At 36.3% G+C, this 19768-nt stretch overlaps 1 protein-coding gene across 5 annotated transcripts in view; it reads right to left on the bottom strand.

Annotated features, from left to right (window-relative positions):
* Positions 1 to 19768, bottom strand: part of GABPB1 (GA binding protein transcription factor subunit beta 1) — a 68059-nt gene that overhangs the window by 8297 nt on the left and 39994 nt on the right. The window contains exons 3-8 of one of the 5 annotated variants that reach the window (XM_040492669.1): positions 16814 to 16981; positions 15410 to 15604; positions 13797 to 13944; positions 13089 to 13202; positions 3852 to 4034; positions 893 to 1008 (exon numbers count right to left, since the gene is read on the bottom strand). In XM_040492669.1, the coding sequence (XP_040348603.1) occupies positions 893 to 1008; positions 3852 to 4034; positions 13089 to 13202; positions 13797 to 13944; positions 15410 to 15604; positions 16814 to 16981 (924 nt within the window). Of the gene's footprint in view, positions 1 to 873; positions 1009 to 3851; positions 4038 to 13088; positions 13203 to 13796; positions 13945 to 15409; positions 15605 to 16813; positions 16982 to 19768 lie in introns of all 5 variants that reach the window. The other 4 variants (XM_040492671.1, XM_040492668.1, XM_040492670.1 and 1 more) reach the window with 4 other exon arrangements.

Raw genomic sequence — 19768 nt, forward strand, 5'->3', positions numbered from 1 at the left:
ATAATGAGTATGCTGACTTCTTCATCTCTGATAAAATGTCCAAAATACAGATACCATTACCCAAAACTCTCATATGAGCGAAAATAAGACTGAAACTCAGAAAAGTAAGATAATGTGCCTCCAAGCTAATAGGGGCAAGAGATGTAAGTCAAATCTAATGCATTTAATTTCAAGTCCAATGTTCTTTACACTGCAGTTGATCTTTCAAAGTTATTCCAGAATAACTTTACTTACACTTTATATGAGTTAATATCAAATTCAAGGGACACAGTTTTATTTACAGTCATGCAAGAAAAAAACCTGGGAGGCATCTATGGTTTTTGGTTGTACTTCCAAACTAGAAGGAAAAAGACTGAATCCTTTCAAAAGCTAGCTTAAATTTAAATTCCTTTTTAAAGAACTTAACAGTGAAATAAGCAGTTACTTATGGCTTTTTAAAAATAACCTAGTCAACAAACATCAACCTTCTTAAAAAGGATCCTCCAGCCCAAATAGGTCTTTGAATTTCACTTTTGAAAGAAAAGAATGTTTTTCATCAATACACAGTGACATTTCGTTTAGTGACTTGTGAGAATGATGTATGTAAATATAATAGAAAATAAAGGATGAAGTGCAAGAACCAAAGACATTCCAATGTTATCACGATGACAGACTTTGTTATAAACAAATTCTTCACTCATTCATTCATTCATTCAATATTTATTTATTGAGGGCTTGCTATATGTATTAGCAAATAACTAGACAAAATAATACTATGTACTTTCATTCCGTATCAAGACAACACTGTCAGTAATAAATATAAAAGACCAAAAGGAAATTAAAAATAAAGAAAAGCAAATTGAGTTTATTTTGGATGACTGCAGCAAAACACACCGGGTAAAAGACTCCTTACTTCTATTTCTGCAGATTCCACCCGGTTTTCAATTATTTCGATACATTGTCTCTTAGCTGGTGGTTCTTCGCTTATAACAGTTTCTTCAGCAATGTCGGTTGCTGGTACTGTTAACACTGAAATGAAAAAAATGTATACATTAATTCATTTTTAGATAGGTTTAGTAGAAATAAAACTATCTGTGACATTGTTGACATAACTCCTCTAAAATAAATATGTTCCAAAATACTATTTTCAAAGCACTGATTTGCTTTCTATGAGGATGTCCATATCTGTCTTTGTGGTGCATTTTTAATGAACTTGTTGTTTAACACACCTACTTATTTTTTTTAAATTTTACAGATAACATATTCATTGTATGGCTGAAAATCAAAAAAATGTTTAATAAGCATAACAATCACTTTTATTGATTTATTATTGTTGTGTTAATTTATACAAAAACATGAATATACATTCTCATTTTTCTTTCTTATACAAAAGGTACCATACATTCAAATGCACATATAATAGATACATTGCTCTGCCTTTGCTTTTTTCATGCCATGTATCTAGGGTATCTTTCGTCACTATACACAGAGCTTTCTTTTATTTAGCTGCATAATATTCCAATGTGTGGACACATCATTATGAACATTGTCTGTTTATAAACTTTGCCTGTTTTTCTTTTGGGTTGTTGGACTTTGTTCCTAATTTTTAGTATTTTTTTATACATATGTAAATACACAGAGAGAGAGAGAGAGGCTGTCCTTGCTTTGCATAGCAAGCAGTGTGGGACCATAGAAATGACTGTGAGCTGAAACCACGCAATTTTAATAATCAATGGGGGAAATCACAATTGTTTTAGAGCCTTTGAAGTTTTTTGTCAAAATATTAAAAATTCTGTCATTTACAAATGCAAACAGAAATGAAAAAAAGTAAAATATTTATTTAGTACACTGTAATTTAAAACATTAGAGATATTGAGATTTAAGTGTTTTATTTCTTTTAACTCATATCACATTACACTTATAAATTAACTCAAGAAAAATTGAGAGCCTTGTATCTGCTTCATTGGACTGTCTGCATAGTCTGTATATATTCATATGTCAGTTATATATGAATGTCAGTTACATTTTTCAATTATGGGGGCTTTAAAAATTTATTTTAATATTTAGTAAGCTCTTCTCATTGCTCTTCTTTCCCAAAGTTTTCTTACTCTTCTTCCCTCCTCCTCCCATTAATATAAACTTCAGAATCTATCTGGCCAGCTCCAGGAAAAAAACCTGTTAGTCTCTGTTATGGGATGAATTGTGTCCTCCTCAAAATTCAAATGCTTAAGTCCTAAACCCCAGTACCTCACCATGTGACTGTATTTGGAGACTGGGCCTTCAAAGAGGTAAGTCAGGTAAAATGAGGTCATGTGGGTAGGCCTTAATCCAATAGGACTGGTGTCCTTTTAAGAAGCAGAGATTAAGGTACAGACAACACACAGAAGGAGGGCTGACCACATGAGGACACAGTGAGAAGGCGGCCATCTGCAAGCCAAGGAGAAAGGCCTCAGAAGAAACCAAATTTGCCAAAACCTTGATCTTGGACTTCAAACCTCCAGCGTTGTGAGAAGAAACTTCTGCTGAGTCGCTCAGTCTGTGGTAATTTGGTATGGCAGCCGTAGCAAACTAAAATAGTCTTTTTTTTTTTTTTCATATCACCCTACATTTATAAATTAACTCAGGAAGAATGGAGAGCTTTATGACAGTGAATCTTCCTATCCCAAAACATGACATTTCTTCTATTTGTTCATGGGATGAGATTAGTCTCTATAATGTCAGGTTTTAGAAACATTATATCTGCTCAATATAAGCAAATACTGTGAAAGTTTTCTTATTTCTATATAACTAGAATTAGTTCTGTGAAGCTTTGTGAAAGTATCTTGGATGAGCCATCAGCAGATTTCTGCAGAATTGGAAAGGTCTCTGCAGGCTTCACAAGTCAATGGTTTCCTCTTCTTCTGCTACAGTGACAAACTTTTTTCCTGAGACGTGGTGGCTCTACAGTGCTATACCTCCTCTGTCACTCTAAACCAAACCTGGTTTAGGAGAACTTCTAGCTCCAGCCTTTCCCTTCCCTAATTCCTTCACTGACCATGAATGAGCACAGTCTGTGCAATCCTAATCATCGTCTAAAAGGTTATGCGTGTGCACACATGTTTTTGTATGTATTGGGGAGGGGATGCTGGGTACATGGCAATGCTTGCTCAGATAGGAATTTTCTGAACCTTCTCTTTCTGCTTCCTTCAGCATTCATGCACTCCTCTGCCTCAGCCCTGCTTATGGCACCTCCTACACAGACTGAGCCCTGTCTTGCTGGGAGTGTATATTTATGCTAATGCCTGAGCTCAATCCCTTTTCTTTTCTTGATGCACCTCTGTGAGTTTCCATGGCTCTAATGGTCTTAGATGTTTTTGGCAGCATTTAAAATATGGAATTTTGTGGTTTTCTCAGCCTTTCAGCATCCCTGAAAATGTAGTCGGGGCTTTTGTTGAATCTTACTACTCTCAGAGGTTTCCAAGGGGAAAAAATGGGAAATTACAAACAAAGATGCTAAAAGTGGCCACCACATTCCTACTACAAGTCTTAAGTCCAACTTCTTTGTAAGGAGCCTTTTCTTACATGGTATGATATGTGAATTGCAATAAATGGCATAAGAAATTATTGTCCAAAGCATATTCTGAACTATTTATTTAAGCTCTTTTTCCAACGGGAATACTTTGGAGCCAGTTCCTCTTTCCACCTCGTATACTCAGAGAAAGCAAGCTAATTTCAATAGTAGCCTAAAAAGCAGATAAAATTAGCCAATCAAGCCTACTGCAAAAGGTTGCAAAAATATATTTTAAGGCAAAAATGAATGCTTTGAAAAACATATCACAATTTCCCGAGCCTTGAGAATAAACTCAAACTTTAGGCAAATGCCTACTACCAACCTTGCTGTCCATCTGGCATGGTCACAATGATGGGCTGACCTATCCCACTGGTCGGGATGGAGTGCAAGTTTCCAAGCTGGATGCCATCTGTAACTATTGTGATGACTTGCTGGCCCCCCGAGCTAACTACTTGCTGAATTGCACCATCCACAGATTCTGCGGTAACTACCTCCTCCGTAGCCACTACTGGAACAAAATATATATGTAAAGATCAGTGAGCATATACAAAAGTACAGATAGAAGTTTATTTTTCTTTGCTACTTTGGCTTTCCCTGTTCTCTTACACAGAAACACTGTTACATGGTTTTACTTAAAGGCAGTCTCCAGTGGTGCTGTGCATACCTATATTAACAACAGACTACAAGCCCCACAATTTGTAACTAAATGAGTTCTGACTATGCATATGTATATTTAAATAAGTAATATCTCTTCATTTAGTTATATGAGACACAAAATTTATAAAATCCTCTGAGGTCACAGATATAACAAAGGTTACGCTTGCTTAATAAAATTCTACAATCCAAAAGAGAATTTTGTATGTGGTTGTATTCTATTTACGTTTACGTATGAGATGATATGCATTTCCATATTCAAAGAAACATGGAAATTTGTATTTTTCAAGTAAACAGAATAAGCATTATTCCCTTTCTGGATTGTGTGAGCAAGGGTTGCCTTGGTAGCAATGGCCTACAGATCTAGTACTGCATGACAGTAAATAATACAATATGTTAACATTTATATAAATAAAATCCAACACTATGTTCTTAATAGAGGCTCAGAGAGGATTCTGACATCTGAAAGCAGCACCCCTGGCCTTGCTTGGGTAAAGAAATCACAAGTTAATGCTGCCAAAATCCTTCCCCACAGGTAATCCTATGCCCAACTACTGATCCCAAACAACATACACAGGAACATTCATAGCAGCTTTACTCACAATAGTCAAAAACTTGAAACCAACCAGATATCCATCAAAAGCAGAATGGATAAAAAGACTGTGGTAGATTCATGCACTGGAATACTACACAGCAATTAAAATGACTAAATGCAAAACATGGATAAATGTGACAAAAACCATGCTCAGTGATATAAATCAGATACAAAATATATACTGTGGAATTTAAGAAACAACAAATGAACATAGGGGAAGGAAAAAAAAAAAAAAAAAAGGGAGGCAAACCATAAGAGACTCCTGACTTGAGGGATCAAACTGAGGGTTGCCCGAGAGAGGTGGGTGGGGGATGGGCTAGATGGGGGGATGGGTAATAAGAAGGGCACTTATGATGAGCATTGGGTGTTGTATGTAACTGTTGAATCACTAAATTCCACTCTTGAAACCAGCATTACACTATCTGGTAACTAGAATTTAAATTAAAACTTGAAACATGAAAAAAATAAAAATTAAAGTTAAATGAGAAAAGAGCAGAGCCCAAATTAGGACAACTGCCTGGTACACAATGTTAAGAGAATTTTCCAGGAAAGGAATATTTGATGAAGGGTTATATATATTTATCATAAAGAAGGATACTCCATAAAGCTACAGACTTTATCTTATGTTTTTCATACATGCAAGGCTCTGTGACTTTAATCTTATGGGATCCAAGGGGATTGTTTTTTTTCCTTTATGCTTGGAATGCTCCTTTTTGGTTATTGTTTTTTAATGAAGCAGATGTACAATGTGTGATTGAGGCAGAAATAGAGCCCATGATTTGAGATTTTTCTCAGTCATTTTGACATCAGCAAATGTTAAAGTATAGCTTCCCTGACAGTCTAGGAAGAGGCACTATATACATTAAAAGTTGAAAATTTCCTTTACCACTGGAGCCTGTTAGACATGTTGAGTCCCACACTGACCTTACAAGTCCCTACCTGTGGCCACAATAATTGGTACAATCCACCATGAACCTGGAGTAGAACCCAGGGTTCTGGCTTTGAAGTCTGAGCGGCCAAGCCCACACTCCTCCCCTGCTTTGGATTTTGTGCTGTGTGGTCTTCCAGATTACTGCACTGGACCAGTGTGTAGGGTGCACCAGCCAGGCCAGCAGGCCACATCCCCAGGTCTGTGGGGTGTGCAGCACCATCCTACTGCCACAACGAGGGAAAGGTGGTGTGAGAGAGGGAAAACTGCCTGCCGTGCTCACTTTTTTAGGTCTCGATTTCCTTACGGAGCCACTGCAGGCATGTAATAAAACTTTGGGTTTTTTTCTCCTTTTAATCGTGCTCATATAAATTTAATTCTTACTCCAGCTGGAAGACCCTAAGGGGTAGAAAAGAATTTTCCCCTCCCTTCTCCTACATGGTATTTTAAGTTCATCAAAATATATAATACTACTTTAAGACTGATGATCCCCAGAGGGGGAATAGATTGGGGCACAGCAAAATGGGTAAAGGGGGTCAGTTTTATACTGATGGGTGGTAACTAGCCTTTTGGCAGTGATCACTCTGTGGTGTTTACAGATGTTGAACTATAATGTTGTACACTTGCAACATTTATAAAGTTATATCCCAGTATTACCTCAATAATAAAAATAGGTAATACTGTTTTAAAACTCAATAACACAGTTTGGATCAGTCTTTTTTTTTTACTTTTTTTTTTAAATGTTGATTTATTTTTGAGAGAGAGGGAGAAACAGGAGCACGAGTGGGGGAGGGGCAGAGAGAGGGAGACACAGAATCAGAAGCAGGCTCCAGGCTCTGACCTGTCAGCACAGCGCCTGACACGGGGCTTGAACCCACAAACTGTGAGATCATGACCTGAGCTGAAGTCGGACGCTTAACTGACTGAGCCACCCTGGCGCCCCTGGATCAGTCTTTATAGATTCTAAGAGTTGCTCAAAAAGCTCTGACAAACCTAAGGCTAAGGCTATACTATGCAAAAAGAGTAATGATTCACATTATGTGGCTATCAAGCAACTGAAATGTGGCGGTCTGAAGTGAGATGCTACTGTTAGTACGAAATTCAAACTGAATCTCAAAGACAGTATGAAAAAAAGAAAGTAATATATCTTACTAATAATTTTTATTGATTTCTTATAGAAATATTTTGGATATTTTGGGTTAAATAAAATATATTATTTAAAAAACAAAAAATATATACTGTGTACTTCCCATTTTTGAACTAAACAGTGATTACACAGGAGTAATCACTTTGAGATAATTCAATAAACTGTAAACTTATGATATATGCACTTTTCTGTATGCATATTACATTTCAATAAAGAAGCATCAAAAGGAAAAATGACACTAATGGATTACAACACAATGAATCTTTAAAAATCCGTTTCTGGGGCGCCTGGGTGGCGCAGTCAGTTAAGCGTCTGACTTCAGCCAGGTCACGATCTTGCAGTCCGTGAGTTCGAGCCCCGCATCAGGCTCTGGGCTGATGGCTCGGAGACTGGAGCCTGTTTCCGATTCTGTGTCTCCCTCTCTCTCTGCCCCTCCCCCGTTCATGCTCTGTCTCTCTCTGTTCCAAAAATAAATAAACGTTGAAAAAAAAAAATTTAAAAAAAAAAATCCGTTTCTCCTTCATGAAAAAGGAGGAAAGGGAGAAAGAAGAAATATCTTGATAGAAGAATGACATCTAATTAACAAAATAAGAAAAATTATCATTGTAACCTCAATGTAATAATTGACTCAAGCAAGGATCACTAACGGATGTTAAAACCACTGAAATGTTCTGAGAAACAAGATATTCATATGTTCTCAAAGTATCAAACCGAAGATTAGTAAGAGGAAAATGTGCCTATAAGGACCTGGCAGTAACCACTCTCACCAAGTGGTCATTATCAGGATGGCCTGACATGTACCTCCTGACATGATGCAATGGGAGATTACAAAATATCACTTGTGTTCTTCCTGGAAATGTTTGACCTGCATCTACTTATTAAGAAACAAATGAATCCAGAATGTGAATGGTCTTCCAGACAATGGGCATAGACTCTACAAGGATTTCAATGTCAAAAAGAAAATGGAGGGGCACCTGGCTGGCTCAGGTGGTTGTTCAGGTCATGAACTTGTGGTTAGTAATTTCGAGCCCCAAATCGAGCTCTGTGCTGACAGCTCAGAGCCTGGAACCTACTTCAGATTCTGTGTCTCCTTATCTCTCTGCCCCTCTCCCACTAACGTTCTGTCTCTGTCTCTCTCTCTCAAAAATAAACATTAAAAAAAAAAGAAAGAAAGAAAAGGGAGGCAGCAGGACTGTCCTAGGTTTGGGGAGACTAAAGAGACACAACAACCAAATACAATATGTGAACTTTGGATCCTGGAGGAAAATAAACAAACACTTACAAAGGACATTTTGGCGACAACTGAGAAAACTTGAATGTGGACCGCATGTCAGATAATGTTACTAAATTAATGTTGATGTTTTTAGGAAATATAATGGAGCTATGAATATGTAGCAGGCTATCCTTGTTCTTGGGAGATATATGATGAAGTATTTAAAGGTGAAGTGTCATGGTATCTGCAGCCTACATTCAGATAATGTGGTAAAATAAAAGTGTGTGTGTGTGTGTGTGTGTGTACACATGCAGGTGTGGCAAGATTTTAACAGTTGGTGAGTACAGGTGAAAGATACAAAGTTTATCCCCCGATTTTTCTATGGGTTTGAAAACTGTCAACCTAAAAACTGTTCTAACATAACTAATTCTGAAAAGAGAAATCACATAAAAACTATTCCTTAAAGATACAGGGTTTTTTCATGTATTATTTGAGGCAACACTTTATAAAAAGAGTAATTAAATAAAACCATTCTCTCCTGAAGTCGTGTTACCTACCATTCAGATGCAGAGTTGCTCTAAAACATGCTAAATAGCTACCAACTCCCAGTAGAACATCATGGGTTATCAATGTGCTCCTTTTTTAGAAAAGGCAAGGTAAGTTATTGGGACCCCAGTTTTCAAAGATGTACTCATGGCAGGGTGACAGACTTGGCTGCCACCCTGTTACTTGGTAATCAAGGGTCACGATACAAACTGCAGAACATAATACTGAAAACACAAAAAACCTTTATATGTTTTGAGTTCTCTCATTTTTGTTTCTCTTAAACTTTAATTAGGCTTTATCACCAAGCACTTAAGAAAATTTCAGGAAGAGAATTATAAAATGAAATGTAGGCCATAGTAATATATTCAAAGAACAACTACTAAGGTTTTCAAACACATTAACTATTGCTTTGATTTTTAAAAAAATATATATCCATATGAAAAAGAAATGTTCACTCTGGTTGAATGCTAACTACAAGTAGTAAATGCTTTAAAGCATAATCATCTCTAAGAAATTTCTAAGATCACACACAATCAAGGCACAATTCAAGAACTTTCATCTTTGCACTATTCGCAATGACTGTCATTAAAATAATAGAGTTCCTCCCTTTCATCTGAAAAGTTTTCTTTTTTAAGTTGTACTATAGTAAGGAATTTAATAAAAAATTATAAGAAAACCAATTACGTAAGAAGACAAAGTGTCCCTCAGAAACCCTATGAACAACACAATAGTGAAATGTTGAAACATGTAAGAATAAAAGAGAAACCCTAAAACTTTAAGAGTGTTAATTAAAATACATACAGGGGCACCTGGGTGGCTCAGTTGGTTGAGCATCTGACCTTGGCTCAAGTCATGATCTCACGGTTTGTGACTTTAAGCCCCACATCCGGCTCTCTGCTGTCAGTGCAGAACCCACTTCAGATCTTCTGTCTCCCCACCCCCCACCTCTGCCCCTCCTCCACTTACACTCTCCCAAAAATAAATAAATCTAAAAAAAATAAATACATACATACACACACCTCTAAATGTCAAAGCACCTCTAAAGGATAAAAAAAAATTAGTGTAATATTTACTGGTCTAAATCAAAAGTCAGATTGTTATATACAAAGAGAGCCTAGATAACCTGCAGCATCTTTGAAAATATCTGAGATCTCTTGTTCAACAAAACTTCTTAATTATAACACCATAAAAGCCTAATAAGACAGAGAAAAACCCATTTGTAAGATGTTCTAGGGATTGAAAATTCTACATATAAATATTTCAACACTAGAAACTATGCTCACTAAAAACATTTCAAAGGTATTGTGCTTACAATTGAACCTGAAATTAAAAACAAAAAAGCAAAACCAAAACAATCTTATAAAGTCCAGTAACTTATCCCTTAAAGCCAATTAATTCACTTTTACAGATCTAGTTTAGGAACAGCAAAAAAACAATGTGCAAAGGGGACCTGATTCAAATTTCACTCTTAGGAGAAAGGAAGAAAAGAGCTATCAGGTGCATTATACCTCTAGAAAAACATCTTAATAACAATGAACAGAAGTTGCTCTAAAGAAAAAAAGAAGGGTGGTCATAGATGTCTATTTAATCAAGAGATTATGTAGTTGGGCTGCAAAAAAGAATAAGGCTAAGCAAAGCAAAATCAATATAGGACCTCAGGTTACAGACAGAAATTAGTGTTTCATGAAAGAGTTTATTTTAAAAGGACCAGACAAACTACACTACAGCTGTAAGGCCTACATCCAACCAATCAAAACTTCCAATTCTACATCCCAAATAATTCTCAAATCTATCTCTTTGCCAAATCCTAACCTATGCTACCATTATCTCTTCCCCAGCTGACTGCATTAGACTCCTAACTGAACTTCCTTTCAGAGTCTGCCAAAGTAATAATCACTTTAAAGGTCCTTTATTTATTTTTTTTAAGTTTATTGATCCATTCTTAGAGAAAAAGAGAGAGAGAAAGAGAGCATGCAGCATGGAGAGTGGGAAGGGGCAGAGAGAGAAGGAGAAAAAGAATCCCAAGCAGGCTCCATGTTGTCACCACAGAGCCTGACGCAGGGCTCGAACCCACAAACAGTGAGACCATGACCTAGGCCGAAATCAAGAGTCAGATGCTTAACCAATTGAGCCATCTATGTGTCCCAAAAATCCTTTATAATCTTACTTTCAACCACCAGGAGTTACTCTCCCATTTGCAGGGCTTAGCCACAATGGCCTCTGAAGTCCCCTTTCAAGCTCTTTCCTGCCTCAAAAGCTTTACATGTGTCCTCTTCCTCAAATACTCTTCCCCCAATGTTTGCTTACTAATTCCTACTTAATCTTTAGTTTAAATATCTCCTTCTAGGAAGATTCTCTGACCCACCAGACTAGGTTAAAATCCTGCATTCTTTGTATGTACCACTAATGACATTTATTTTATCTGTTTAATATCTTGTTCTACCCAAAGACTACATGTTCCATAAAGGTTGGGATTGTATCTGATCATTTACCATTTTCTCTCTAGCACCAAGCAGAGTAATGCGGTCAAAAGAGATGTTCAACAAAAACCTGTTCAATGCATGAATAAATATTTTCTCATTAAAAATGAATGGCTGTTTATAAACAACAAGTGGAAATTTGAGCACAAGAACAGTTTTCAGTGTCCATCACAAAACATGATCTATCCCTCCATGAATTTTTAGTTTGTACATTTTTGTTTTGTTTTAAAGCAGAGAGAAAGAGGGAGTGAGGATGTGAGTTGCCTGAAGTTTTGATTTTTTTAATAGAAAATACCTATAAGAGTGGCCTGTAAGCTTTGGTAGAAAGACAGGATAATATAGCTGCCTCTGCTTATTAATAAATACAGCATACTACATGGTGGTGGTTTTCTTCATGGGGCAAAAGGCAGCTGCAACCTCCAAAAGAAAACCTTTTCACTTTTTTGTATCTTCATTTTGGAATAATTTCCAAAATGGAATGAACTGGAATGGAGTTCTTATCTACCTAAATCCTTAAATCTCCATCGATTAAAGGACAGAGGAGCAAAACACTCCTCTGCTTCAACAGACACACCTCAGGAGTAAAAGCAAGAATGGTGATGCTTTTGTTTGATATAAGAGAAAATGATAATCACAGAAATAGTTATTCCTATCACAAACCAAATTATAAACATTCTAGAAGAGACAAGTCCACTGATCACCAAAAAAATGCAGTATATTATAGTTGTCACAGACATACATACAACTTGGGAATCAATCAGACCCTGAGCACAGAACTTTTTTACTACTTAATGACCATGCTATTTAGGGCAAAATTATTTAATCTCATGAATCTCAGTTTCATCATATATAAAATGCAAGCACTACTTTATTTCCCAGATCCTAACTAGGATGTCCTTGAAAAAAAGTACACATAAACATTTCCTAAAATCGAGATGAGTCTGACAACTGATGTTAAAAGAAATTGAACAGTCAAGAAATAATTAGCCTGAGCATGTAGAAATTAAGTGGTGAGAAGATATTTCTTTATCTGATTTCACACCTCAGCTGAGTTATTTACACTGGTGGCAATGTACTCACCTGAACTTTAACTTAATTCAAGCTCTTAAAATATCTTCAGAAAGATTCCACTATGATGTAGCATTAAAATGAAAAACTGCGCTCAGAAGATTGTATGCCACATGCAATAAAAGTCAACTGAAATTCCTAATCTCTCAGACTAGACCATATATAACATTTTCAAAAGTAGAAGTTAGAGAAGTTGGTATGACTAATTCATGGAGCCAAATATCTAAGTGTCGAAATTTCAGATGACCTTCAAGAAAACCTGCTTAATTTTCAGAGATACATACTTTCAGACAAAAAATTTAAAGTTTAACCAAATAGAAACCACCAATGATATTAATCTTCTTTGCTATGCTTATGCAATGACAAAGATGCTAAGGAGATCTAGGTATAGGCTATAAAAGCAGCATATCAACAGGGATTCTGAAAAATCTTAAGACTCCCAAATAAAAAGGTGTAGATTCAAACATTGATTATGAAGCTGAAACTGGAGAATAGATAAATGTTTATAAGCACTAGTTAGTAAAAAAAGAGAGAGAGAGAGAAGAGAGAGGTAGGTACATTTTTCCCCCTGAAAAAAATACACCTTTCAATCAGAACACCATAATGAGTCAAATCCAGTAATGAAGACCTTCAAGCTTTTGGGTGAGGATTCAATGAGATCATAAGTAAAACATTTACCATGGTGCACAGCATACACAGTAAGCATTCAATGATCTGTTGTTGTTATTTTTATTATTGATCACAATTTGAAAACACACTAATTTAAATAATGAATGACAACAAATTATACCCCCCTACCCTGGCCCCCTGCCTTCACATGGCCATAATCTGAAATCTGCTCACTTTAGCCCTTTATATTATCTTCCTAGCCTTGTAAATATTTGAGTCTCCAACCTTTTAATGTACGCATTTGACTTGTTTTTCTAACCTGGAGTTTCTGAAGAATTGGACAATGGAGCAGATGCTTCAGCTAAGGCAGCTAACGTAGCTAATACTGATGTGGAGGAGTTTCCAAACTGAACAGCTGATACACCTGTTTCATCTACGAGAAAAGAGAAAATAGATTTAAAATTTTTTTAATTTAAAAAAAAAATTTTTTTTTAACGTTTATTTATTTTTTTTGGGACAGAGAGAGACAGAGCATGAACGGGGGAGGGGCAGAGAGAGAGGGAGACACAGAATCAGAAACAGGCTCCAGGCTCTGAGCCATCAGCCCAGAGCCCGACGCGGGGCTCGAACTCACGGACCGCGAGATCGTGACCTGGCTGAAGTCAGACGCTTAACCGACTGCGCCACCCAGGCGCCCCATAAAATTTTTTTAATTTTAAAGGAGCTTAATTCTACTGCATTTTTCTGATATTCTATTTTGCTTTATTCAATTCTTAAAAGAAGCTTGGATAATAGTTTTGTGAAAAACAAGCTTTGATAGCATTAGTTTTTGAAAGATAATATTGTAGCTCATTTTGCAATATCATCTTTCTTGATATTGTCTCATAAAAATCTTTTTTTGCCAATACGAAAGAAAACCAAGTGACTGATATAATCTTACCCTCATTCTCCAACAGTCCTTTCATAAAAGGAGGAACACCTACTAAAGCATAAAATCCCAACAGCTATCCTATATGCATCTCAATACCTGTTGCCTTGGATGAATTTTCTGAAGATACCAGACCTGTTAGGTTCACCACCCCTCCAGGTCCGATGATAAACTGTGGTGTGGCAGCATGTATCGTCACAGTGTCAGGACTCTCAGGGTTTGTGTTGATTTGGTTCTGCATAGCAATCTAGGGGCCAAATCAACACAGTGTTTTCAGAATTACAACCAGAACACAGGGCACAGATTCTCAATTCAGTACAAACACAAAGGAAATTCTAAAATTTAAGAAGAATCCTATAATAGGAATGAAAATCTTTGTATACAGTCTATTGAGAGCATAGTGGTAAATCAGAGACAGGAATTTACATCCTAATTCCCTATTACGTAAAGCAGTAAAATCCCATGAGAAAAGAATATCTGAAAGGCTTTTATAGAACACAGTTGGATATTTTGCTGCCCTGTGGCTATAGAAATTATATTACTTAAATTATTTCCTCTACTACATTCAGCAATATATAACACTATACATATAAAGCATGTCCTTCGCAGGGCACTTGTTATGATGAGCACTGGGTGTTTTACGTAAGTGAATGAATCATTGAATTCTACTCCTGAAACCAATATTGCACTGGATGTTAATTACATATAATTTAAATAAAAATTTGAAGGGAAAAAATAAATAAATAAAGCATGTCCTCCCCAATTAATTCTTTTCTATCTTCAACCCTGGCCCCCAAATTGCACTCCTAGGAGTAAAAGAATTCCAAGAGGCACCACAAAATTCATCTTCCTGAACATATAACATCTTTTCAGTAGAGTCAGAAGTGTCTTAAAGAAAAGTTCTACTGGGAAGGAGAACAAGAAGACAGGCAAGAGGTTCTGAGTAAAGATAATTTACATCAATGTTGTGTAGCTAAAGAAAAGAGAGGCAATACTGGTTATTTAAAAAACCTGTCTCAGGGCGCCTGGGTGGCTCAGTTGGGTAAGCACCCAACTTTAGCTCTGGTTGTGCTCTCAAAAGTTCATGAGTTCGAGCCACACGTCGGGTTCTGTGCTGACAGCTCAGAGCCTGGAGCCTGCTTCAGATTCTGTGTCTCCTTCTCTCTGCTCCTCCCCCATTTGTGCTTGGTCTCTCTCTCTCTCTCTCTCTCTCTCTCTCTTAATCTCTCTCTCAAAAATAAAAATGAAAAAAAAAAAAAACCTTGCCCAAAAGCCATAAGTAACTAGGCTCATAAACAGATTTTTTTTTTGAGGATGATGAAAAATAAAAGAAACCAATCAAAATTATAAAGACTGCATCAATTACTCAGAGGGCAATGTTATAGTTGCTAAAGAAAATTTTTAGTGGAAGTTTAACATATTTTGAAAAACCACACTGTATCCAAATATGCAACAAAAATAATTAATAGAATAAAATGTCTAGAAGGGGAATTCAGGAACGTAAAAACACAGAAACACCTTATTTAATCTTCTAATGTTACATGTAAAGACTATGGTCTCAGAAAAATGAATAGCAATGAACAAAGAGTAAGTGAAAGAGGAAAGGACTGTCCAAAATAACAAAATCCAAAATGAAAAGCTAGAAGCTAAATAGCTCAAATCACCCCAAGACAGAGATCCTTTTATTTTCTCAAATTAAAGCCAAAGGTTACCTGTAATATCTCTGCCAAATCTTCATTCCCGTTGTCTATTGAAATATCAAATGCAGTTTTACAAAATTTACTTTGCGTGTGTACATCAGCACCATATTTGATTAAAAGTTCCACCACCTCTTGATGATTGTGTTCTGTGGCCCAGTGCAGAGCTGTCATCTTCAACATGTCCTTTGCATTAACATCAGCACCATGCTATAAATATATTGCAAAATAAGATATTTCTACAATATGAAATATAAAGAATTCCAAATAGGAAAATACTAGCCACTATGCTTTAAAGCAATAATGTGCTACTAACATGATCGGCTATTTTTTGTGTTGAATAATCTGTATGTTCCACAGATCTCCACACATCTGTCACTTAATCAGTTTTCTATCATGCTAACTTTGCCAACTGTTTTCCTTCTAATTTCTTAAGAGTGCAGCAATGATTTTTTCACTCACCCAGAGGTGAACATCATGGCATAAAATGGCATAAGAAGTGAAGGACTGCTATGAGCACTCCTCCAAAACCCTCTTTAATTCTACTCCCTTATTTATACAGAGATAGCCTCTGCTTTCAAAACCAGTATAATATAAATAATAAAAGGAGCTATCCTTTTATATAAATAAAATATATATAATATATATAATATATAAATATAAAATATATATATTTATATATAAATAAAATAAAATATATCCTTTATATAAATAAAAAAGGAGCTATCAGGGATGTACTGTCCAATGTGGCAGCCACTACACACATGTGGTTAAGCACATGAATTATGGCTAGTCCCAATCGAAATGTACTAAGTATGTAAACACACACTGGAATTCAAAGACTTAACACCAAAAAAAAAAAAGGATGTAAAATATCTCATTAACCATTTTTACATTGACTTCATGTTGAAATGACAATATTTATATATATGAGGTTGAATAAAATATAATATTAAAATTAGTTTTTACTTTTTTAATGTAGATAATAGAAAATCTAGAATTACATGTGTTCACATTTGTGGCTTACATATTGTATGTCTTTTGGGTAAGTTGATCTAAAGGCTATAATAAAAATCCTTATTTGTATTATTTATTTGTTAATCAAGCCTTATGTTTCCTTCCATATTTTAACTGTGTCAAGTCAGACAAAACCATAGTCCCTCATCATAATGGAAACCAAGGTCTCAGAAATCAACTGTCTGACTTAACTAAGAACATACCTAGAGGAAGTTCTTCTTCTCCCACAAAGAAAGTTTTAAGATAATTTTCATTTGATGGAATTACATACAAAAAAAATGAGGTAACATAGAAAAAAAAAAGTAGATATTTAATAAAACTAGTTCCCTTCTCCCTCTTACAAAACCATAAATCCTTTGAAAGCTTACTTTCAAAAGCAAAGTGCAAAAAGAGAATACATACCTTAAGCAAAACCTCTACTATGCTGGCATGGCCCTCAGAAGCTGCCATATGTAATGGCGTTCGGTCCACTTTGGTTCTCGCATCCCTACTTACACCAGCTCGGAGTAGTACTTCTGTGGTGGAGTAATGCCCATACTGTGCTGCCAGATGAAGTGGAGAGGTTCCCAGCTATACCGCAAGAAAAAAAAATCCACATTTATAATTGTGGTTTGTTTTTTTTTTTATATTTATTTTTGAGAGAGAGCAAGTGAGACAGAGAGAGAGAGAGTGAGCAGGGGAGGGACAAAGAGAGAGGGAAACACAGAACCCGAAGCAGGCTCCAGGCTCTGAGCTGCCAGCACAGAGCCCAACACAGGGCTTGAACTCACGGACCACGAGATCATGACCTGAGCCAAAGTCAGGCACTTAACTGACCAAGCCACCCAGGCTCCCCTATAACCGTTTTTTAACACACTTCTATTACTACCTTCTAGTTTATATTTTCTGTTTACATAGCAAAACGATTATATTATCTGTTTACAGAGTAACTCAAAACTCAAGAAAATAATTTATGCTTACCACATATTCGTCCTAGAGGAATTCCCACACATTTCTCAATGAGGAAGAAAAGTCAGTATTTTATTTAATTCAAACTTGCTTTTTTATTTTTTAACAGATAAATAGCATGAACAAAATTAATTTCATCATAAATTAGAGATAATTAGGGTTTGAGAAATTTTTCTAAGCACTGGAATGTTTTCCCCATATCAGTCACACAAAACTAATTTTCATCCATAAAATTCATATCAAATAAATATAATAGTGTAGATTTTGCATTAAATTGTTTTTGAAGGACTTAAAAAAATAAATTTATTAAAGCAACTCAGTGATCTTTTTAAAGAAGTTCATATAATCATTTTTCAAGGGAAAAACCTGCTGAGGTATACTTGCCAAAGGTGAGTCAGGACAGACCCAAAACAGAGCCCAGTTCTCCTGAAACTCTTGCATGTGGTATAGCCACTATAATAACATTAAATTCACAGTATGCAGGGGAAGTAGTAAAATGTAAGTTAGGAAGAACCTTATCAGAGGCATATACTTTAATAGGTGAAAGTCAGAATTAAGTTACACACATTTAGAGGCATAGAAAGTCCCTATTAACTCTGATTACCAAAGGCACTGATGTTCCAAAGAACCAAGATAGTTCACTAGAACATGAAATTTGTTAAGATCACTACTATAATAATAGCAAGTAAGATTTCTGTTAAAGCACTTTCCATGGCAAGCATTATTCAAGAGTTTCTTTGGGGACCATTCTTTTTTTATTTTTATTTTTATTTTTATTTTTATTTTAGAAAGAGAGAGAGAGCATGCACACGAGTGGGTACAGGAGCAGAGAGGGAAAGAGAATCCCAAGCAGGATTCAGTGTGAAGCCAGACGTGGGGCTCAATCCCTCAATCCTGGGATCATGACTTGAGCTGAAATCAAGAGTCAGGCGCTCAACTGACTGAGCCACCCGGGTACCCCAATTTGGGAAGTATTCTTGTAAGTTCAATTGCTGCATCACAGATCATGTACATGTTCAAATTTACTAGGAACTGCCAAACTGTCCTCCACAATGTTTATAGCAATTTACACATATCCTCACCAATGTCTGAGACTGCTAAGCTTTTTTTGGCAAATCTGGTAGATATGCAATAGCATTTCATGATTTTACTTTGTATTTGCCCAATTATTAATGTAGTTGAGCATCTTTTCACATTTATTGGTCATTTGAACTTTCTCTTTCATTTGCCCGTAACAAGTCATTTGCCCAGTCTTCTTTGCCTTGTGTGTCTTTTTTATTGCTGTCATGGGAATTCATTATGTGTTACTGATACTAACCCTTGTTAAGATCCTTTTGTCTGGGGGTGCCTGGGTGCCTCAGTTGGTTGAATCTGACTCTTGATTTCAGCTCAGGTCATGATCTGACAATTCGTGGGTTCGAGTCCCACATCAGGCTCCAAGCTGACAGTGTGGAGCTTGCTTGGTATTCTCTCTCCCTTTCTCTCTGCTCCTCCCCTACTCCCATGCATGCACCCACTCTATCTCCCTCAAAAATAAACATTAAAAAAATTTTTTTCTAAGATCCTTTTGTCTTGATACACTATAGTATCACTATGATATGTTTAGATATAGATTTTTTTTTAATTGTTCCTCCTACAGATTAGCTGGGCTACTTGAATCTGAGCTGTTCTCTTTCACCAGTTCTGGAAAAAATCCCACCCATTATCTCTTAAAATTATTTCATCCCTCTTCTCACTATCCTTGTGGATTTTTTATTAGATACATTAGACTTTCGCATACCAGCCTTCATGACTTCTGAGATCTTAAATTTTCTATTTTTCTGTATTCTGGATTTTTTTTTCATACCTTTCAGTTTATTAACTTTCTCTTTAGCTGTTCCTAATCTATTAAAATCTTATCTAGGGGGCACCTGGGTGGCTCAGTTGGTTAACTACCTGACTTCAACTCAGATCATAATCTCATGGTTTGTCGGTTCAAGCCCCACGTCAGGCTCTGTGCTGACAGCTTGGAGCTTGAAGCCTGTTTCAGATTCTGTGTCTTCCTCTCTCTCTGCCTCTCCTTCACTCCTACTCTGTCTCTCTCTCTCTCTCTCTCTCTCTCTCTCTCTCTCTCAAAATAAACATTAAAAAATTATTTTAAATAAAAATAAAGAAAATAAATAAAGCTCAGGTCATGATCTCACAGTTCGTGAGATAGAGCCCTGTGTCATGCTCTGCATCAGGCTCCAAGCTAACAGCACAGAGCCTGCTTGGGATTCTCTCTCTTCCTGTCTCTCTCTGCCCCCCTCCTGCTCACATGGGTGCATGCTCGCTCGCTCTCTCTCTCTCTCTCTCTCTCTCAAAATAAATAAATAAATAAACTTAAAATCCTTGTTAATCTGCTCTGGTGCTAGTTGTTCCAGTGAGTTA

This window comes from Herpailurus yagouaroundi, unplaced genomic scaffold, assembly GCF_014898765.1.
Source record: "Herpailurus yagouaroundi ecotype Mexico unplaced genomic scaffold, PumYag 184, whole genome shotgun sequence".
Lineage (NCBI taxonomy): Eukaryota > Metazoa > Chordata > Mammalia > Carnivora > Felidae > Herpailurus > Herpailurus yagouaroundi.